At 46.0% G+C, this 23,365-nt stretch overlaps 1 protein-coding gene across 1 annotated transcript in view; it reads right to left on the reverse strand.

Annotated features, from left to right (window-relative positions):
- Nucleotides 1–3,147: 3,147 nt before the first annotated feature.
- The window catches only part of ENTREP2 (endosomal transmembrane epsin interactor 2), a 786,181-nt gene continuing 765,963 nt past the window's right edge, over nucleotides 3,148–23,365 (reverse strand). The window contains exons 10-11 of the mRNA XM_066589957.1: nucleotides 20,688–21,013; nucleotides 3,148–3,797 (exon numbers count right to left, since the gene is read on the reverse strand). Coding sequence (XP_066446054.1) covers nucleotides 3,612–3,797; nucleotides 20,688–21,013 — 512 coding nt within the window. The 3' untranslated portion in view covers nucleotides 3,148–3,611. The remainder of the gene's footprint in view (nucleotides 3,798–20,687; nucleotides 21,014–23,365) is intronic.

A 23,365-nucleotide genomic window follows, 5' to 3' on the forward strand; every position in this document is an offset into this window, starting at 1 on the left:
TAGGCTGCACCCGCGGATGGAAGTATCGTTCTCTATCACCATCAAAAACGGGGACATTTTTGCTTCATCAATCTGTGTATAATATTCCTCCTCCTCCTCCTGCTCCTCCTCCTGAAACCTCACATAATCACGCCGAACGGGCAATTTTTCTTAGGCCCACAAGGCTCAGTCATATAATTTTTCTAAACAATTTTTATACGTTTCAATGCTCATTAAAGCGTTGAAACTTGCACCTGAACCAATTTTTATTTTAACTGGGCTGCCTCCAGGCTTAGTTACCAATTAAGCCACATTAACCAAAGCGATTAATGGGTTTCACCTGCCCTCTTGGTTGGGCATGGGCAATTTTTCTGAGGTACATTAGTACTGTTGGTACACCAATTTTTGGGGGCCCTCGCCTACAGTGTAATCCAATTAATTTTTAGCCCACCTGCATTACAGCTGACGTTACATCAGCTGTGTTGGGCACTGCAATGGGATATATTTATGTACTGCCGGTGGGTTCCAGGGAGCCACCCATGCTGTGGGTCCACAGGGAGTTGTAACTGCATGTGTCCACTTCTAAAGAACCCCAGCCGAAGCCCACCTGCATTTAATCGGACGTTACCTCAGCTGTGATGGGCACTGCAATGGGATACATTAATGTACAGCCGGTGGGTTCCAGGGAGCCACCCATGCTGTGGGTGCACACGGAATTCCCATTGTGGAGTTGTACCTGCCTGTGACTATTTATAAAAAACCGCGGTCTGACTGGGGCATGCAGACACCTTGACAGAATGGATAGTGTGTGGCACATAGGTTCCCCATTGCTATGCCCACGTGTGCAGCTCCTGATGGCGGTGGCACAGGATTATATTTCTCATTGCTTCTGTACAGCATTGTGGGCTATCGCCCCGCCCCTTTTAAAGAGGGTCGCTGCCTAGCCGTGCCAACCCTCTGCAGTGTGTGCCTGCGGTTCCTCCTCATGGCAGACGCACTTATAAATAGACATGAGTGTGGCGTGGCATGAGGGCAGCTGAAGGCTGCGCAGGGACAATTTGGTGTGCGCTGTGGACACTGGGTCGTGCAGGGGGGGGGGGGTTGGGCAGCATGTAACCCAGGAGAAGTGGCAGCGGAGTGTCATGCAGGCAGTGATTGTGCTTTGTTGGAGGTAGTGTGGTGCTTAGCTAAGGTATGCATTGCTAATGAGGGCTTTTCAGAAGTAAAAGTTGTTGGGGGGCGGGGCACTCTTGCCGCTATTGTGGCTTAATAGTGGGACCTGGGAACTTGAGATGCAGCCCAACATGTAGCCCCTCGCCTGCCCTATCCGTTGCTGTGTCGTTCCCATCACTTTCTTGAATTGCCCCGATTTTCACAAATGGAAACCTTAGCGAGCATCGGCGATATACAAAAATGTTCGAGTCGCCCATTGACTTCAATGGGGTTCCTTACTCGAAACGAACCCTCGAGCATCGCGATAATTTCGTCCCGAGTAACGAGCACCCGAGCATTTTGGTGCTCGCTCATCTCTAATAAACATCAATACTAAAAGCAGTTTAATAATGTGTACTTACACAATTGGGGGGATACCAAGGAATAAAGAAATTTCTGTCTCAAACCCGATGATCTGGGAAAGTTTCTAAGGAAACTACATCAGATGTAATTTAGGTAGATTCCATAGTATAAACACTTTATTTTTCCAACAATGTTACCAATGCGCGTATATATATATATATATATATATATATATATATATATATATATGTATGTATATATATATATATATATATATATATATATATATATATATATATATATATATATATATATATATATATATAAACCCTCTGCTGAGTGATATTCTTTCCATTGTTTCCCAAATGGTTTGTCTTGGAGGTTTTTTTGCCGCTAGAAGTGTAGAGTGGAAAAAGTAGCTCCCCCTTCCTGCCTTGACAGATTTGGCTATTCATCGTATCCCTAAGAAGACTACGAGGGTTATAAAGGCCTCTCTGGATCCTTAATGTGACACCATCCAGGGTCACTCATCCGGTGGTTACAGTATCAGCACCCTTCTTTCTCTCTTCCCTAGTGTTAGCTATCCCTCCTAGCTTTGTGTCGTTGGGAAATTTGATCAGTTTGAACCAACTTGAATAAGCAGCCAATTATGACCCCTCTGTGAGTTCGATCAGTCAGCCAGTTGTGAGTCCACCTAACAGTTGCCTTGACAACCCCATATGGTCATTTTTTCACTGAGTATATTATGAGATACTTTGTCAAATGCTTTACTAAGGTCAAGATAAACTATATCAACTGCATTTTCCTGATTAACCCAGTCAGTGATACTGTCATAGAAGGAAATTAGATTAGTCTGGCCTGACTTGTTTTTTACAAACCCATGCTGGCTCTGGTTAATTACTCCATTCTCATCCAAGTACTTGCATACATGCTGTTTAATAATTTGTTCAAAGATTTTTCCTGGTATAGAGGTATAGAGGTCAGGCTCACAGGCCTATAGTTACCTGGATCCACCTTCTTCCCTTTTTTAAGATTATGGCAAGTGGTTCAGCAATTACCTCCGCTGCTTCGTTTAGTATCCTAGGTTGTAATTCATCAGGACTGGGAGACTTGAATTCATTTAAGTTATCTAAGTGTTCCCTCACAATCTCTTTGCCTATAGCCTGCATTCTTTTATTCCCCCAATAGCACAGGGAAGAAAGTTGATGTTACATCTACTTTTTGAGAAAAAAAAGATACAAAATAGTAACTTAAAAGTTCGGCCTTTGCCAATATCATTTTTACCAATTCACCATTTTTATCCTGTTAAAATCCTATAACATCTTTGACTTTTCTTATGCTTTTGACATACCCCTAGAATCCTCAATTCATTATTAGCTTTATTGAAATGTTCTTCTGCAGGTTTCATGGAGAGGTGACTACACATGCTTGAAGTCTTCTTGGAAAATTGATGTCTTACATTTGTTTTTGAGGTTGGGAGGGGAAAGGTAGCTCTCGGCTGCCACCAATTTCACTCTTATCAGATCAACCTGTGCTAAAAGTCAATTGTTGGAAAAACCCATCAATAATTTAATAACCAAAATAGACGTTACAGAAAAACAAGTTTCTGTTACTTTTTTATTAAATCACTTTGTGAAAACACTTTGAGGTACATAAAGTAATACAACACTGAGGTTGTAAGATTTTTCTTCTTCTGAAGATTTTTTTTTTTTTTATATGTTATGCTACCTTTCATTGATGGTACAGATAGGATATACGTACATTTTTACCTGCAAGTTTGCAGGACCAATTAATGACTCCCTTCTCTGGGAGGTGGCAACTGTTGAGAAGATGGTTTACATTTAATGAAGCTACATGGCAGCAATATTCAATTCTCTATTTTAAATTAAAAATAGATTAAACTTCAGATGTCTGTTCCAAAAAGGCTTCTTTGTGGAAATAAAGCTTGCATTGTTGGTGCAGAACACAATACATTCAGGGACCTCTTTAAAAAGGAGTCTATTGTCCCATGCATGACCATGTTCATATCAGAGATGCCATGTTGTTTGTTGGTGTTGGTGACAGAATTGAATTTCAATGTCCTCAGTCTTTGCATGCAATCTTTTAAAAATTGGTTGTCAGAGAATGGTTTCTCTGCAGACTCCGATAAGACTATGTGGTCTGTCTTGATCCATTTCACGTGTTAGATGTATCCTGTGTAGAAATGTTACTGGAGAACTGAGAGCACCACAACTTCGAAGGTGAAGATCTTCTTGCAGTCGTTTTCTTGAAATACTGACACTGTGCTGAGAGCTTGTAATTACCTGTTGATGAAACAAACGGAATGAATAAGACCAATATGTGACTGAAGAAGGAGGTAAAATCATGAACTTCTCGACAAACATTACAATAATTAATATAATATATGGTTTTCTGAGGAGAGATTTAGTATAACTTGTAATTTATTGAGCTATACCTAATTTTGACCTCAGGAGTCCAGTGGGTGGTCCCAATCAGCAATTGACATCCCTCCCTATATCAGTGTGTATAGAAAGCTGTCAATCTCTGAATAAGACCACCTACCAGATACTTAAAGGAGATGTCTCGAGGAAGCAGTGAATTTTTTTTTTTGCCCAGTCCCCCTAATTAAACATACATTACTAATTACCCCTGTAAATTACTTTCCTAGCTGGTTTCTACTTACCGTTCCAGCAACTTATAAAACTTTTTCCCAAGATGGCCGCCGGCTCTTTTCGCATCGCTTGCTGTAGCCCGACGTGCGCGCTCCCGAGACACTACCAGCTGTGTCTCCCTGACAACAGGACGCCCCGCAGCCGCCGACCGGACCCCTGGAGTGAACACGGCCGACCAGTCACCCACCGCCAGGCAGAAGGTAACCGGCGCAGCCCCCCCCCCCCATCACAGCGGCAGCCCCCCCGGCCCAGCGACAGCCCCCCCCGGCCCAGCGCTAGTTCCCCCGGCGCAGCGACAGCCCCCCCCCCGGCCCAGCGACAGCCCCCCCCGGCCTAGCGCTAGTTCCCCCATCACAGCGGCAGCCCCCCCCCGGCGCAGCGACAGCCCCCCCCATCACAGCGGCAGCCCCCCGGCCTAGCGCTAGTTCCCCCATCACAGCGGCAGCCCCCCCGGCGCAGCGACAGCCCCCCCCATCACAGCGGCAGCCCCCCCGGCCTAGCGATAGTTCCCCCATCACAGCGGCAGCCCCCCCGGCGCAGCGACAGCCCCCCCCATCACAGCGGCAGCCCCCCCGGCCTAGCGCTAGTTCCCCCATCACAGCGGCAGCCCCCCCGGCCCATCACTTACCAGGACAGCTGGACGGCGGGACAGCTGGGCGGCTTCTCCGGACAGCTCGGCAGCTCTGCACCTTCCTCTAACAGAGGAAGGTACAGAATGGCCGCTCCAGCGCGCTCCCGAGCAGTGACAGCTCGTCTGCGCATGCGCAGAGGAGCTGTAGCGGGGAGCACACTGAAGCGGCTCGTGCTGAATGGAGAAGACCGGACTGCGCAAGCGCGTCTAAAAAAGCAAGCTGCCGGCGAATTTAGACGGAACCATGGAGACGAGGACGCTAGCAACGGAGCAGGTAAGTGAATAACTTCTGTATGGCTCATATTTAATGGACGATGTATATTACAAAGTGCATTAATATGGCCATACGGAAGTGTATAACCCCACTTTGTTTCGCGAGACCACCCCTTTAAGGCCAAAATAAGCAGAGGGTTAAAACAATTCATTACAGGTTCTAATGAATCCTTCCCCACATAACTAAATATCACTCTGTTCAGCTCCTTTTGCTCTCTAACCACAGATCGGACTGCACATTCAATGTGACAAGTTCCCTTTAAGTTGTTCACATCAGTAAAAGTGTTTGAACAGAAACTAAGGGTCTATTTTGACAGGGCGAATGTCAGGCAAACGATGCCCGACACTCGTCCCTGTATGTCCTTGCTCATGTGCTCCTGCACAGGAGCTAGTAGTGCTAGCTCACTCACAGAGAGGCCAGCATGGGGGCGGGGCAGCTGCAGGAGATTTCTCTCCTCTCGCTCCCCCGCCCTTCTATATTCACTTAACATAGTGACCGTTTAATCCTGAATGGCTGCTGTTTACACTGAACGATGAGCGATCTGCTCATTGGCCATCATTTATGCTACATAAACGATGGACGATGAGCTGATCGCTCATTGTAAATAGCAGCTGTTCAGTACTGAACGGCCGCTATGTTAACTTAATGGAGAGCGGCGGGGGAGTGCAAGGAGAGAACTCTTCTCCAGCCTTCCCGCTGTGAGCCAGCAATACTAGCTCCCATGCAGCAGCACGACAGCGAGTATGTGCGGGGAAGAGTGTGGGGCATCGTTTGCCCGACATTTGTCCCATCTAAAAAGGCCTTTAGTTATACAAGCTTCCAACATCCCACATTATGTAAAATGACTAAAATCTTCTCAGCTTCCTAAAAGTTCTTGTATGTATTAAGTTAGCTATAAGGGTACAGAGGTAGATGTTGAACCTAGACCCCGATGCCTCAGAGGGCTCAGAGTTACCACTGCCACATAGGAAGAGCTCAGTGTTATAAATAAACATGGGCCAAGTAATATACTTTACATTGGAGGTCATGGACTAAAGAATAGATCTACTTCCCAAGGAACTCGCATGAAAACCACAGGTTTCTGGAAATAAATAATCAGATGCCGTTTTAAATATCAGAAAGAAGCAGGAATGACAAAATCACCATATCAGCACCATTTCAAAGGACATAAGCTGTACTTGTATAATGTACATTACATCTCTAGCACAGTATACATTGCATGAAAGTAAAATTTTTGAGGACCTAGAACTCTTTGGGAGCATCAACAACAAGATGGATAGTGGCTTGCTTGTCAAGAGCGAGTAATTATTTTTAATTTATTAATTGGTTTTGAAAATGTTACTTAAAATAAATAAGGAAAAAAAGATATTGTACAAAAAATTAGTTTACTAAAAAAATTGGCTTTGAAAGACTAATCAAAGTGCTAACGACCACTTGTCCGTGAGTGACTGAGTGAGTTACATGCTCTACCCCTGATCACATGATGGTGACATCATCACAGGTCCTTCATCGAGTAAGTTACATGCTCCGCCCTTGATCACATGATGGTGACATAATCACAGATCCTTCATTCCAGCCACTAATTTACCACAGCAAGCAATGGAATCACAGGAGCTCTGAGCTCCACCCCTGATCACATAATGGTGACATCACAGGTCCTTCAATATTTTGACCAACTCCAACCCTCATCACAGGTCCTCAGTCAGTTACATGTGATGATATAATTCACTATACTACATTATAACTGGTGCATTGCACCACCAGAAACACTGGTACTATAAAGTCTAATAACTAGTCTTCTTTAATAGATGATGTATGTGGTTAAGTGGCTTTATTGTAAAAGTAATTTTTAAAATAAAGATTAAGCAAATGGTATCATATGCACAATGTACATTTTAAGAACAAAGCCCTAATGTACTTGTGAGATGGTTTAAATAACTTATAATTTAACTCTTGGGGTGACGTGATTGAATAAGAAGTGGTGGCATTTTGCTGGTAAATGAAGATCCATAGTCTTATTCTAATGTAATCTCTGTTTCTTCTTTCCCTCCATTCAAATAAGTCCATTTACCTCTCCCAATCTAGATACCATCTCAGTTGTTCTCTTTGGGTTCTTCATTCAACCGAAGGCCAACCTACTGCTTTATCTTAATTCAGTAAGATATAGGGATACAGAATTGATATAGTCCCAAATAGCTAAATGACAAATACTGCATAGTACCACTTCCATGAGAAATATACTAGGTTTTTCATCTAATGGGTAGACACTGATGATATCAACCAAAAGTTAACAGATCAATGTAGTAAAACTGTTTGCATAAAACTGCAGTAAATCAGATATTTTTGAAGCAAAAATTTAAAAAAATTGTTACACAAAATTAGGAAAACAAAAATGACAACTGTGCAAGGATTTGACATTATACTCTCTCAGATTCTTTTGTGCTGAGATAGAATCGCTGACCGTGGGTAACAAGCAGTTAACAAATCTAGATCTCCACAACAGCAAATGTGACACTTAGGCTTTCTGCATGTGGCTCCTCAGTAGATGGCGAACACAGCCACACATGCCATCGGCAACTAGAGGCACTAGGGATGTTATAGTATCACTGGAACTTCGTATTAAGTCACAGACAGCTAATACTGGGGTGAAAAAATGTATCCATTGGCCATATCTTTAACCCTTTCCAATCCACTGTCTGACGTCTAAAGACATTCTGATTGATGGCTGTATAGCTTTGATGTCGGAAGACGTCCGGGAGGGTATTCTTACTGTAGATTACTGGCCGCTCTGTGGTCGGGGGGGCCTCTGCAGCATGTCACATACCACAGTACTGGCTCTAGCCAGCAGATGGCACCATTGTTTAATGGCAGAAAAAGAAAGCCCCCTAGGAAACCCTGAAGTCAAAATTGGATTGCAAAGGGTTAATGTAATTTTTCCCTTCTACTACTCAATGTGGTTCAACAATGGTTATCATGCATGTCCGTGGCTTGTGACCTTCAAAAAGTTTGAGAGCTCTGCCCTAATGAATAATGGAAGGCTGAAATTATTTTACTGCATCTTCCATTTACCAGACTTTCATGACAACTGAATTATGCCATATTCTTCCAAGTGTTAGTTTGAACTATGACCAAGATCAGTGAAAACTACTGAAATGCTTAACAGTTCTGTGACGGCAGTGCAGTGGCTTCTACATTCCAAGAATTGCTTTATTTTTAAAGTTCAAAAGTCCTAAAGTGTAATATATGTAATGGATTATTAAACACTAAAATTGAGATATGAAGCATGAAGGTAAAAGGCAACATTCAGTGTTAAATGTACAATGATTGCTCTTTCTCACATGGGGGCTAAAGCCACAAGCAACTTATTTAATGATGTCATAAGTGCAACTGATGTTTCATAGATTTGTGTTCTTTGACTCTATGAATTATGCTATGACTATGGATTCAGTGTAGTTGGTAACATATAAATAGAAGAAGTAAGTTAATGGTTTTACCCAAAGCTGACCGGGGATGGGTAGATGTAATGGACCTGATACAGGTCTAAATGAAGATTTTTATTCTTTAGTATTACCTAGCAGTGATGAGCGAATTTTGGAGTAAATGGTTTGTGTTAGTATAAGGCCGATTTTATGAAAATCACTGTGAATAAGGACAGCCGATTCCAACTAAGTAAAGATCGGGTTCATTAATTTGCCCTTCAGAAGGTCCCCAGTGCAGCCAAACTCACGCCTTCCCCTCCCCAAATTGCAGGGGAATGAAGCCAAATATCTGGTGAACCAAATATTGGTCAACATAGCGTACAATGGTAGAAGTCAATTGAAGCACAGAGATGTCACTGAAAACAAAAGAAGCCCACACAGGGTCTCCTAGATCAAAAATTGTGCCAAGAAAGAGAGCAGGTGTGCTGCTTATTTTAAAATCAATGCCATAAATTTTACAAGGACAAGTTCTGCCCGGTGAACACAACACTCAAGCACGGGCCTGCTCCAAGAACAGCTGTAGCTACTGCTATTTCTTATGCTTACAAAAATTTTGTTTTGGGAGAAGGAGGATGAGAAAACATGGCGGAAGCAGGAGAAGGAGAGCAGCAGTAGTTTCACTACCACCAGTAACAGCACCTTGAGTGCAGAGTGTGATCCTCACATAGCTATGTATTTCCATGTTGACATATTTCACGTTTGGGGTAAGTTACAGGAGGAAACATGATGAAAGCTGGAGAAGGAGCGCATCACCACCACCAGCAACAGCACCTTAACGGCACAGTGTATATGACATAAATCTATGTGATTAAAAATTGCCAGCATTTTCACTAATCAGTGGAATCTGCAATGGGGGTACAGAAGTCAGGTGACATCCATGCCTGTTTCATTTTTATAAATATCAGGTGATCCACATTGTCTGTAGGCAGGGGAATATATTTGTCAGTTATTACACCCCCAACTGTACTGAACACCCTTTCTAATAGCACACTGGCAGAATGGCCGCGATTAAGTCCTGATCTTTAGCCGAGCATTTTCTGCTGTGCACCCGTGCGGCTGCTTCGTATCGGCAAAAAAAAAACTGCACCGTGGAAATCCCTTGGTCAGCAGAAATCCTCGGAATGACTGCCAATGCTTAAATAGAGCCAGCTGTCTTCTTTTCCAAGTGTTGGATACTGCTAAACTCCCCCCTCCCTTTTTTTTCAGCTCCCATTGGAGTCTATGGGAGCTTCCAGTGTATCTTGGTCAAAGATAGGGCAAGGCCTATCTTTGGATGCAGCGTAAAAAATCAGCGACTGTTTTGAATGTGCTATTTTTGACGGCGCAATTTTTTACATGGTTAAAAATTGGGCATCTGAATGAATATATTAGAATCCAATGCTTCAGATGGTCGTGATTTTTGCCTGATTTTTGGACACAACTAAATAGCTGCATATATATGGTCGTGTGAATAAGGCCTGAGTCCTATCCGGTGCTTCTGCAGAAGGCTACAATGGGCTGAAAAAACTGTGCCACACTTCTATTAGACTTTCCCTGTCACTGGTGGTGCTGGTGCGGTGGCCTGCTGCTCATCCACATTGAGCTGATATCACTTGCAGATGCTTCCCTGCGGCCATGGAGGAATGCTCTGCAGTAGCTGCTTAACAGTCTATCCTGATAGTGCTGCATTTTAAGGTCCTTCTCCACAGCCAAAATGAGATTTGTAATTTTGGGCTTATAGCGGGGATCACAGAGAGTGGTTTTGTCACATATGGATATCTGTTAGAGATGAGCGAACGCGTTCGTCCGAGCTTGATATTCGTGCGAATATTAGGGTGTTCGGGATGTTCGTTATTCGTAACGAACACCATGCGGTGTTCTGGTAAATTAAACTTTCTTCCCTGAGACGTTAGCGCTTTTTTTTGGCCAATATAAAGACAGGGAAGGCATTACAACTTCCCCCTGCAACGTTTAAGCCCTATACCACCCCCCTGCTGTGAGTGGCTGGGGAGATAAGGTGTCACCCGAGTATTGAAATCTGCCCCTCCCGCTGCTCGCTATGGATGCATTCTATATGCGCTCAATGGGGCCAGCGGCAGCAGCGCTGACCCCATTGAGAACATATAGAAGACAAATCCTTCTTCTCTGGCACAGCTGTAACAGCTGTAGCAGAGAAGAACGATGTTTGCCCATTGAATTCAATGGAGCGGCAATACAGCATGTTCCACTGAATGCAATGGGCTGCCGGCGATCGCAGGATGAATGGTCGGAAAGGGGTTAAATATATAACCCCTTTCCTGCAATTCATCCAGAAATGTGTTACACTAAAAATATATACCGGCGTATAAGGCGACAGGGCGTATAAGACGACCCCCCAACTGTCACCTTATACGCCGGTAATACAGTGGAGCAAAGAATAAAAATCATTACTTACGTTTTTAGATGATCTGCGGCGCTCCTGCAGGCTGTCACTCCCTCCTGGTCCACGGCAGAGTATTGCTTTCTCCACGAAAGACTTTAAATCCCTGCCTCCAGAAGCACACGTGCCTTCAGCCAATCACAGCCAATGACAATGATGTCATTGAATGGCTGTGATTGGCTGTGTTTCTGGAGGCAGGGATTTAAAGCCTTTCATAGAGAAAGCTTGTCTGCCGTGGATTAGGAGGGAGTGACAGCCTGCAGGAGCACCGCAGATCATCTAAAAACGTAAGTAATGCTTTTTATTCTTTGCTCCACTGTATTGCCGGCGTATAAGGTGACAGTTGGGGGGTCGTCTTATACGCCCGGTCGCCTTATACGCCGGTATATATTTTTAGTGTAACACATTTCTGGATGAATTGCAGGAAAGGGGTTATATATTTAACCCCTTTCCGACCATTCATCCTGCGATCGCCGGCAGCCCATTGCATTCAGTGGAACATGCTGTATTGCCGCTCCATTGAATTCAATGGGCAAACATCGTTCTTCTCTGCTACAGCTGTTACAGCTGTGCCAGAGGAGGACGATCTTTATGCTGACAGTGGGGGGGGGGGCACTCTTGCCGCTATTGTGGCTTAATAGTGGGACCTGTGAACTTGAGATGCAGCCCACCATGTAGCCCCTCGCCTGCCCTATCCGTCACTGTGTCATTCCCATCACTTTCCTGAATTGCCCAGATTTTCACACATGAAAACCTTAGCAAGCATCGGCGAAATACAAAAATGTTCTGGTCGCCCATTGACTTCAATGGGGTTCGTTGTTCAAAACGAACCCTCGAGCATCACGGGAAGTTCGTTCCGAATAACGAACACCCGAACATTTTGGTGTTCGCTCATCTCTAATATCTGTACAAGATATTGACCCTGTATGCTGTTAAGGATATATATATAATGCCCTTGGTCATGCTTCATGGACTAGGTGTCTGTGGTCAGGTGCACCCAGTGTTCCTCAATTTCAGGGACTTATCACTCACATAGGGATGCAGGAAAGGAGGGAAGGGATGGATTTTTGGGCAAAGAAATGGTGGCTGGGCATTTGGTACTGTGGGTTAACACAAAGCATCATGTTGTGGAAGGCATCTGTGTCCATTAGTCTAAAGTTACACTCTACCAATGTTATATATGGCTAGGTCATGCGATGCAGGTTTCCAATGAAGCTGCTACCCATATTCAAGATGGAGGACACATTTGGTGACATCATCAAAGCATTCTGGTGGCTGATTTGCTGCATTATGAGAAATTTGATTTTCCAATAATTTTCGTCAAAAATCGGTTCAGATTTACCCAATTTGATTTTGCTAAGATTGAGGTGATTTTGTTAATCAAGACGAATAACGTTCTGACTAATAGTAGACAGAGATTGAGAATATATGTACCACTAGAATGAGCTTCATAAAGATTGTTCAACCAAGAGAGTACATGTAGAGCTTGCTGTGTGTGGTTTAACCTATTCGCAGTTTGTTCCATCATAGCTGAAGTTAGAATAGCTTTATATGGAACAACAATTGTCCAAATAGTCGCTCAGTAGAGCAAATATAAGAGGCAGTTATTCTGTTATCTTCTTTTGTTGCCTTCTCTCTCTGAGTTTTACAAGAATGGCTCTGTGTAAAAGCACACAGACAACAATCATGTGTACACCAACAACTCATTTTAGTGAATGTTTCAAATGACTATTCGGACTATAGTTATCCCATGTAAAGCCACTAGAGATGAGCGAACGTACTCGTCCGAGCTTGATACTTGTTCGAGTATTAGCGTGTTCGAGATGCTCGTTACTCGTGACGAGCACCACGCGATGTTCGGGTTACTTTCACTTTCATCTCTGAGACGTTAGCGCGCTTTTCTGGCCAATAGAGACAGGGAAGGCATTACAACTTCCCCCTGCGACGTTCAAGCCCTATACCACCCCCCTGCAGTGAGTGGCTGGCGAGATCAGGTGTTACCCGAGTATAAAAATCGGCCCCTCCCGCGGCTCGCCACAGATGCGTTCTGTCATAGCTCAGGGAAAGTGCTGCTGATGCTGGAGCTGCTATAGGGAGAGTGTTAGGAGTTATTGTAGGCTTCAAGAACCCCAACGGTCTTTCTTAGGGCCACATCTAACCGTGTGCAGTAGTGTGGAGGCTGCTTTTTGCAGTGTTGCACATTTTTTTTTTTTTTGGTATATCGGCCGTGCAGAGCATTGCGCCCTGCAGTAATACTCCAGGGGCAGAAGTGCTTAGGCAGGGAGAGCGTTAGGAGTATTTTAGGCTTCAAGTACCTCAACGGTCCTTCTTAGGGCCACATCTAACCGTGTGCAGTACTGTGGAGGCTGCTTTTTGCAGTGTTGCACTTTTTTTTTTTTGGTATATCGGCCGTGCAAAGCATTGCGCCCTGCAGTAATACTCCAGGGCCAGAAGTGCTTAGGCTTAGGAAAAAAATCTATTTGGGCTGCCTGTGACTGTCCTCAGTGTTCTGGGTCTCTGCTGGGTGTAGTATTTCTCCAAATTCATACACAGCCAGCTAAGTGTTACAGCAGGCTTGCGAAAAATTATTTCCTGGCTCTGTCTGGGCTGTTAAATTCACGCTGTATTGCAGTCCACAGTGCAACACTCTGCAGTTCTTTGACATACTCCAGGGCCAGAAGCACTTAGGCAGGGACAGAAGACATATTGATTGAATATAGGCAGTGGGCCTTTGCAAAAACATTTGGGGGAAAAAATTTATTTGGGCTGCCTGTGACTGTCCTTGGTGTTCTGGGTCTCTGCTGGGTGTAGTAGTTCTCCAAATTCATACGCAGCCAGATAAGTGTTACAGCAGGCTTGAGCAAAATTATTTTCTGGCTCTGTCTGGGCTGTTAAATCACCGCTGTATTGCAGTCCACAGTGCAACACTCTGCAGTTCTTTGACATACTCCAGGGCCAGAAGCGCTTAGGCAGGGACAGAAGACATATTGATTGAATATAGGCAGTGGGCCTTTGCAAAAACATTTGGGGAAAAAAATCTATTTGGGCTGCCTGTGACTGTCCTCAGTGTTCTGGGTCTCTGCTGGGTGTAGTAGTTCTCCAAATTCATACGCAGCCAGCTAAGTGTTACAGCAGGCTTGCGCAAAATTATTTCCTGGCTCTGTCTGGGCTGTTAAATCACCGCTGTATTGCAGTCCACAGTGCAACACTCTGCAGTTCTTTGACATACTCCAGGGCCAGAAGCGCTTAGGCAGGGACAGAAGACATATTGATTGAATATAGGCAGTGGGCCTTTGCAAAAACATTTGGGGAAAAAAAATCTATTTGGGCTGCCTGTCACTGTCCTCAGTGTTCTGGGTCTCTGCTGGGTGTAGTAGTTCTCCAAATTCATACGCAGCCAGCTAAGTGTTACAGCAGGCTTGCGCAAAATTATTTCCTGGCATTCTGTAAGCGAAGTCAGCCTCCAACCACAGGCCAATAAGCGGCACATTTAATTACAGCGTTCTGTTTTGCATTACTGGTAATACAGCATGCTGAGGGGTAGGGGTAGGCCTAAAGGACGTGGACGCGGCCGAGGACGCGGAGGCCCAAGTCAGGGTGTGGACACAGGCCAAGCTCCTGATCCAGGTGTATTGCAGCCGACTACTGCGGGATTAGGAAAGAGGCACGTTTCTGGCGTCCCCACATTCATCGCACAATTAATGGGTCTACGCGGTAGACCTTTATTAGAAAATGAGCAGTGTGAGCAGGTCCTGTCGTGGATGGCAGAAAGTGCATCCAGCAATCTATCATCCACCCACAGTTCTGCGCCATCCACTGCTGCAACTCAGAATCTTCTGGCTGCTGCTCCTCCTTCCTCCCAGCCTCCTCACTCCATTACAATGAGACATTCTGAGGAGCGGGCAGACTCCCAGGAACTGTTCTCGGGCCCCTGCTCAGATTGGGCAGCAGTGGTTCCTCTCCCACCAGAGGAGTTTATGGTGACTGATGCCCAACCATTGGAAAGTTCCCGGGGTCCGGGGGATGAGGCTGGGGACTTCCGGCAACTGTCTCAAGACCTTTCAGTGGGTGAGGAGGACGATGACGTTGAGACACAGTTGTCTATCAGTGAGGTAGTAGTAAGGGCAGTAAGTCCGAGGGAGGAGCGCACAGAGGATTCTGAGGAAGAGCAGCAGGACAATGAGGTGACTGACCCCACCTGGTTTGCTACGCCTACTGAGGACAGGTCTTCAGAGGGGGAGGCAAGGGCAGCAGCAGAGCAGGTTGCAAGAGGCAGTGCGGTGTCCAGGGGTAGAGGCAGGGCCAGACCGAATAATCCACCAACTGTTTCCCAAAGCGCCCCCTCGCGCCATGCCACCCTGCAGAGGCCGAGGTGCTCAAAGGTCTGGCAGTTTTTCACTGAGAGTGCAGACGACCGACGAACAGTGGTGTGCAACCTTTGTTGCGCCAAGATCAGCCGGGGAGCCACCACCACCAGCCTCACCACCACCAGCATGCGCAGACATATGATGGCCAAGCACCCCACAAGGTGGGATTTTGCACCGCTGATTTTGCACCGCTGCCTCTCCCCCTGTGCCCCAACCTGCCACTGAGATCCAACCCCCCTCTCAGGGCACAGGCACTACCGTCTCCAGGCCTGCACCCACACCCTCACCTCCGCTGTCCTCGGCCCCATCCACCAATGTCTGTCAGCGCACCGTCCAGCCGTCGCTAGCGCAAGTGTTTGAGCGCAAGCGCAAGTACGCCGCCACGCACCCGCACGCTCAAGCGTTCAACGTGCACATAGCCAAATTTATCAGCCTGGAGATGCTGCCGTATAGGGTTGTGGAAACGGAGTCTTTCAAAAGTATGATGGCGGCGGCGGCCCCGCGCTACTCAGTTCCCAGTCGCCACTACTTTTCCCGATGTGCTGTCCCAGCCCTGCACGACCACATCTCCCGCAACATTGTACGCGCCCTCACCAACGCGGTTACTGGCAAGGTCCACTTAACAACAGACACGTGGACAAGCACAGGCGGGCAGGGCCACTATATCTCCCTGACGGCACATTGGGTGAATTTAGTGGAGGCTGGGACAGAGTCAGAGCCTGGGACCGCTCACGTCCTACCCACCCCCAGAATTGCGGGCCCCAGCTCGGTGCTGGTATCTGCGGCGGTGTATGCTTCCTCCACTAAACCACCCTCCTCCTCCTTCAACGCAACCTCTGTCTCGCAATCAAGATGTGTCAGCAGCAGCAGCACGTCGCCAGCAGTCGGTGTCGCGCAGCGTGGCAGCACAGCGGTGGGCAAGCGTCAGCAGGCCGTGCTGAAACTACTCAGCTTACGTGATAAGAGGCACACGGCCCACGAACTGCTGCAGGGTCTGACAGAGCAGACCGACCGCTGGCTTGCGCCGCTGAGCCTCCAACCGGGCATGGTCGTGTGTGACAACGGCCGTAACCTGGTGGCGGCTCTGCAGCTCGGCAGCCTCACGCACGTGCCATGCCTGGCCCACGTCTTTAATTTGGTGGTTCAGCGCTTTCTGAAAAGCTACCCACGCTTGTCAGACCTGCTCAGAAAGGTGCATCGGCTCTGCGCACATTTCCGCAAGTCACACACGGACGCTGCCACCCTGCGCACCCTGCAACATCGGTTTAATCTGCCAGTGCACCGACTGCTGTGCGACGTGCCCACACGGTGGAACTCTACGCTCCACATGTTGGCCAGGCTCTATGAGCAGCGTAGAGCTATAGTGGAATACCAACTCCAACATGGGCGGCGCAGTGGGAGTCAGCCTCCTCAATTCTTTACAGAAGAGTGGGCCTGGTTGGCAGACATCTGCCAGGTCCTTAGAAACTTTGAGGAGTCTACCCAGATGGTGAGCGGCGATGCTGCAATCATTAGCGTCACCATTCCTCTGCTATGCCTCTTGAGAAGTTCCCTGCAATGCATAAAGGCAGACGCTTTGCGCTCGGAAACAGAGCCGGGGGAAGACAGTATGTCGCTGGATAGTCAGAGCACCCTCCTGTCTATATCTCAGCGCGTTGAGGAGGAGGAGGAGGAGGGGGAGGAGGATGAGGAGGAGGGGGAAGAGACAGCTTGGCCCACTGCTGAGGGTACACATGCTGCTTGCCTGTCATCCTTTCAGCGTGTATGGCCTGAGTAGGAGGAGGAGGATCCTGAAAGTGATCTTCCTAGTGAGGACAGCCATGTGTTGCGTACAGGTACCCTGGCACACATGGCTGACTTCATGTTAGGATGCCTTTCTCGTGACCCTCGCGTTACACGCATTCTGGCCACTACGGATTACTGGGTGTACACACTGCTTGACCCACGGTATAAGGAGAACCTTTCCACTCTCATACCCGAAGAGGAAAGGGGTTCGAGAGTGATGCTATACCACAGGACCCTGGCGGACAAACTGATGGTAAAATTCCCATCCGACAGCGCTAGTGGCTGAAGGCGCAGTTCCGAGGGCCAGGTAGCAGGGGAGGCGCGGAGATCAGGCAGCATGTACAGCACAGGCAGGGGAACACTCTCTAAGGCCCTTGAAAGCTTTATGGCTCCCCAGCAAGACTGTGTCACCGCTCCCCAGTCAAGGCTGAGTCGGTGGGAGCACTGTATAAGGATGGTGAGGGAGTACGTAGCCGATCGCACGACCGTCCTCCGTGACGCCTCTGCTCCCTACAACTACTGGGTGCCAAAGCTGGACACGTGGCCTGAACTCGCACTGTATGCCCTGGAGGTGCTTGCTTGTCCTGCGGCTAGCGTCTTGTCAGAGAGGGTGTTTAGTGCGGCTGGGGGAATCATCACAGATAAGCGTACCCGCCTGTCAACCGACAGTGCCGACAGGCTTACACTCATCAAGATGAACAAAGCCTAGATTTCCCCAGACTTCTCTTCTCCACCAGCGGACAGCAGCGATACCTAAGCAATACGTAGGCTACACCCGTGGATGGAAGCATCGTTCTCTATCCCCATCAAAAACGGGGACCTTCTTGCTTCATCAATCTGTGTATAATATTCCTCCTCCTCCTCCTGCTCCTCCTTCTGAAACCTCACATAATCACGCCGAACGGGCAATTTTTCTTAGGCCCACAAGGCTCAGTCATATAATTTTTGTAAACAATTTTTATACGTTTCAATGCTCATTAAAGCGTTGAAACTTGCACCTCAACCAATTTTTATTTTAACTGGGCTGCCTCCAGGCCTAGTTACCAATTAAGCCACATTAACCAAAGCGATTAATGGGTTTCACCTGCCCTCTTGGTTGGGCATGGGCAATTTTTCTCAGGTACATTAGTACTGTTGGTACACCAATTTTTGGGGGCCCTCGCCTACAGTGTAATCAAATTAATTTTTAGCCCACCTGCATTACAGCTGACGTTACATCAGCTGTGTTGGGCACTGCAATGGGATATATTTATGTACTGCCGGTGGGTTCCAGGGAGCCACCCATGCTGTGGGTCCACAGGGAGTTGTAACTGCATGTGTCCACTTCTAAAGAACCCCAGTCTGACTGGGGCATGCAGTGTGGGCCGAAGCCCACCTGCATTAAACATGACATTACCTCAGCTGTGATGGACAATGCAATGGGATATATTTATGTACCGCCGGTGGGTTCCAGGGAGCCACCCATGCTGTCGGTCCACAGGGACTTCACAATATGGAGTTGTACCTGCCTGTGTCTATGAATTAAAAAGCCCGGTCAGGTTGGGGCATGCAGTGTGGGCCGAAGCCCACCTGCATTTAATCTGACGTTAGCTCAGCTGTGATGGGCACTGTAATGGGATACATTTATGTACAGCCGGTGGGTTCCAGGGAGCCACCCATGCTGTGGGTGCACACGGAATTCCCATTGCGGAGTTGTACCTGCCTGTGACTATTTATAAAAAAACCCAGTCTGACTGGGGCATGCAGACACCTTGACAGAATGAATAGTGTGTGGCACATAGGTTCTCCATTGCTATGCCCACGTGTGCAGCTCCAGATGGAGGTGGCACAGGATTGGATTTCTCATTGCTTCTGTACAGGATTGTGGACTATCGCCCCGCCCCTTTCAAAGAGGGTCGCTGCCTAGCCGTGCCAACCCTCTGCAGTGTGTGCCTGCTTTTCCTCTGGCAGACGCACTTATAAATAGACATGAGTGTGGCGTGGCATGAGGGCAGCTGAAGGCTGGGCAGGGACAGTTTGGTGTGCGCTGTGGACACTGGGTCGTGGGGGGGGGGGGTTGGGCAGCATGTAAGCCAGGGGAAGTGGCAGCGGAGTGTCATGCAGGCAGTGATTGTGCTTTGTTGGAGGTAGTGTGGTGCTTAGCTAAGGTATGCATTGCTAATGAGCGCTTTTCAGAAGTAAAAGTTGTTGGGAGGGGGGCCCACTCTTGCCGCTATTGTGGCTTAATAGTGGGACCTGGGAACTTGAGATGCAGCCCAACATGTAGCCCCTCGCCTGCCCTATCCGTTTCTGTGTCGTTCCCATCACTTTCTTGAATTGCCCAGATTTTCACAAATGAAAACCTTAGCGAGCATCGGCGATATACAAAAATGCTCGGGTCGCCCATTGACTTCAATGGGGTTCCTTACTCGAAACGAACCCTCGAGCATCGCGATAATTTCGTCCCGAGTAACGAGCACCCGAGCATTTTGGTGCTCGCTCATCTCTAAAAGCCACCTTTACGGTCCATGGCTGCTTGAAACGCCCATGGACATTGGACCTAAGAAAAGATGCTCCACAGTCGTAATATTATGGGGAATACAAGTATTTACTAAAACAGACAAGTCAGGAGTGGTGACAAGTCTTCTTTAAGATAATTAATTTGTTGATATTAAGCCACATTATGCCAAATGACACACTCAGCTCTTTCATATTGACAAACTCAACATTTGTACATATGTATATTGCATATACAATGGTTAGACCGCTGCAGGCAGAACTGAGTGGAAAGTGTACAGATCTAGCAAAATTTAACCCAACGCTGATAATTTATTGCAACAAGTTGATTAATCTTAGTGCAACAAATGCCATTGAAAAGCTATTGAAAGGGCAAGAAAAAGTTCTGTGCCACAGTTTATTCAATGCATTAACCTTTAACTGTGGATCTGATTTATTTGTTACACTTCTACGTGGGGGTCTAACAGTCTCCTATAGGCCGCCTGCACACGGGCGGAAATCCCGCGGCGGGATTTCCCGCAGGATTTCCGCCACTGAAAGCCTGCATAGGAGTGCATTACAATACGCACTCCTATGCAGACGGCCGCGGTTTGGCCGCGCAAAATGTCGCGCGGCAAACAAACCGCAGCATGTCCTATTTTTGTGCGGGGCTCGCACAGAAACGTCACTCACCCGGCCGCCGACTCCGGTCAAAGAGCCGGGGCCGCCGGGCGCGGGTGAGTACGTGCTCGTCTCTGCAGGCGCTCGGGTCGGGTCCCGCGGCGAGAATTCTCACCGCCGGATCTGACCCGCTCGTCTGCAGGCGGCCATATTTTGAGGTTGACTTTTTTCGCACTGGATGTTTACAAGAAATAGTTTTTATTAATTTTCAGGTTATAAATAATTAAAAACCATGTAGAAATAATCAATGTTTACTTATTTATGTTATATAAATCGCATACTTCCCTATTCCCATTCCTGGAGATTCTCAGAAATCTAGAATGGGGAGGGTCTGTGAGACTCCATGTCCACAGTTAAAGGTTAAGTGTCAAGTTAAACTTCGCAGTTCCGCAGTCACTAGATTGACCTATGACTTTGTCATATTACCTTACCTGGTCTATAATGTTGGCACTAAAGATGGCTTCCTCCATGTGCCGCTCATCAGATTTGATGACAGACTTAATACTATTTACAACATGTTGTACTTCTGGAGACAAGTGACAGTTCGAGTGTTCCAGGAATTTAGCCACTAAAATCTTTGTGTCCTTGTATGTTTTCAGGTCCACCAGAGAGTTGGGCCTCTCTTTTGAGATATTTTTTAGGGCCTTTGGCTTGATTCGATGACTCCCTTTCTTGTTGTCTTTTTGTCTTCCCAATAAAAAATGGTTTCCCGTCTCCTGACAACCTGAGGCAGTCATATGCGGATACGAGCTAGGAGCTGAAAGGAGAGAATGGAAAAGGTAAACAGCCAAACAGATTGAAACATGATATGAAGACTAAATTGTCTGACTGGATAAAAAGCATAATCAAGCATCAAGATGCAAAGCATAAATAATTAATAAATCAAACTCTCCCAAGTGAGTATTTAGCAGATTAGGAATATTCAGCGCACGTTTTAAATAAATGTATTCTGGTTCAGTCATGCAAGCGGCTGTACTGTATAAATCCATCTGGAAGCAAATCATCAGGCAACGATCAACATATGATTTGTAAGTAGCTCAAAATTTACCATTTTTTACTTAAACGGAACATGCTGGCAGAGTCGTAAAGTGCTTTTTTTTTCATATAAAAAATAAAAAAACAGATGTATCCCCTTATTTACCCACCATGTTTGTACCCTCATTTGGTGCATGCAGCCCAGACACATGGAGCCAGGCACGCACGAGTCATCACAAGGAGTGCTAGTTATACTGTGATTAGTGTGTACATTGAGCTCAATTTTATTTTGCATTGCTTATATCACACTGACAAATGTATATCTATAGAGTACTCACCCAATTTGGTCCCTAGTTTTGGGCTAAGTTCATGTTGGAAATGCTCTTGATGTACTATATATGCTGAACGTGTCTACAGCATTTAATTTGCCCAACCCACGCCAAAAGTGTACCCTCTGGCATAAATTTGGGTGTTACGACCAAATGGAATTTTTTTAGTGTCATCAGCTACTTTTATGAACATAGCGGGTTCCCTCAAACAATGTATACTGTACTGCACAGTCTATATTTTCCTTTTAAAATGGGAGTCAACAGGTGATATATGTATCTGAGTACATTTGCCTACCTTAAGACCATAATTCAAAGTATACATCAGGAGCATTACCTGGTGTACATGGTGAATAGAGAGATAAAAAAAAAGGTCTAAACAGGGTCTTAGATACACACTAGCAGCAAATCCATAGAAAGCCAAATAATTGCATAGCAGTATGTTGTTGGGGTGAGCGAAGAAGTCAAAGCAAACACAAGAGAAGCTACAGACTGCCCGTAGTGTTGCTTTGCTCTGAGCCACCATGAACCACTATGGACCGTTGAGCCACTGTGGAACATCCAGGTACTATAAGTACCTATTTATTTAATGTGATCTTGTTTTTTTCAAAGGGTACTTTGACATGTGAATGAGAACAACTGAACAATCGGTGTTTAAACCAGACGATTAGCGAGTGAGCCAACGATGATCTTTATGCTAGCATGAAATAGACAATGAATGATAAGTAAACGGATTATCATTCATCAGTCAATCATTGGCCGTATTTGCACTGAACGATTATCGTTCAAAATCAAATGATCTAGTTATTTTTTTAACGATAATCGTTCCCTGTAAAAGCACCTTAAGAAAAGACCTATTCTGTCTGGGAAAAGCTCCGTATAATTACATGTTTCCCCATTAAAGGGCATTACAGTTTGGATTGAGTTTATTGGACTCCTTTAATTTGTTCCTATGCAGTACATCTTAGTTAAAATCTATTCCTTTGGTGCAGATATAAGGATTGATGCTGAAAGGGGAACATGAGTGTTTATGTAGGGCGTCTATATGTCCTTCTAGTAAGCAATGTACATATAAGGTCCACACAGGGCAGCCCATTTGGATGAATATACGTGGAATACAATCTAGCCCCTACAGAAGTATACCAGGGGCCCCCAAAGTCTTTGGAATGAAATCAAAATGAATATTTGCACATTTTCTAAGAACTTAATAATATGTAATGGCATCATTTTTGTGATGTGCATATCTTGTAATGTGAGCATTAGTCAGATAAAAATTGTTCACTGGTTATACAATTTACCAGAGGGGCCACTGGAGTGTCACGTTTATGTCAGCAAAGAGCCAAATTATAGGCATCCAGGATACAGAAAGTAGAGGACAAGGTATTACTCTGCAGGGGGTTAAATATGTAACCCAGTAAAGGTCCTGGATTACTGGAGTTGGGGAAGAGAAGGGTAGATGCAACTTCATCCTTACAGAACTGTCTGTTTTTTAGGGTGTCAAATTAGCCTAATTAGTTATCATCTGTGAGGACTCAATAAAACAGGTGTGAGCCTTTCATAGAGAACTCCAAACTAGGAAAGAGATAGGCTTAAGCCAAATGCCTATGGCAGCTACCTAAGTGGACATATATCTGTTTTGGGGTGTAGGTGGTGGGCCTTGCCCCTGATATAGAAAGGAAAAACTAAATGTTTAGATAGTGGCCAGATGGCCAGAGTTTGTTCTGTGTTGCTGTGTTAATAAAAGTGCTGTGAACAAAAGCTGGTAGGAGAAATCCATTATCTGGAGTTACTTCATACATGTGTGCCAA

The sequence above is a fragment of the Eleutherodactylus coqui genome, chromosome 2, assembly GCF_035609145.1.
Source record: "Eleutherodactylus coqui strain aEleCoq1 chromosome 2, aEleCoq1.hap1, whole genome shotgun sequence".
Taxonomy (NCBI): domain Eukaryota; kingdom Metazoa; phylum Chordata; class Amphibia; order Anura; family Eleutherodactylidae; genus Eleutherodactylus; species Eleutherodactylus coqui.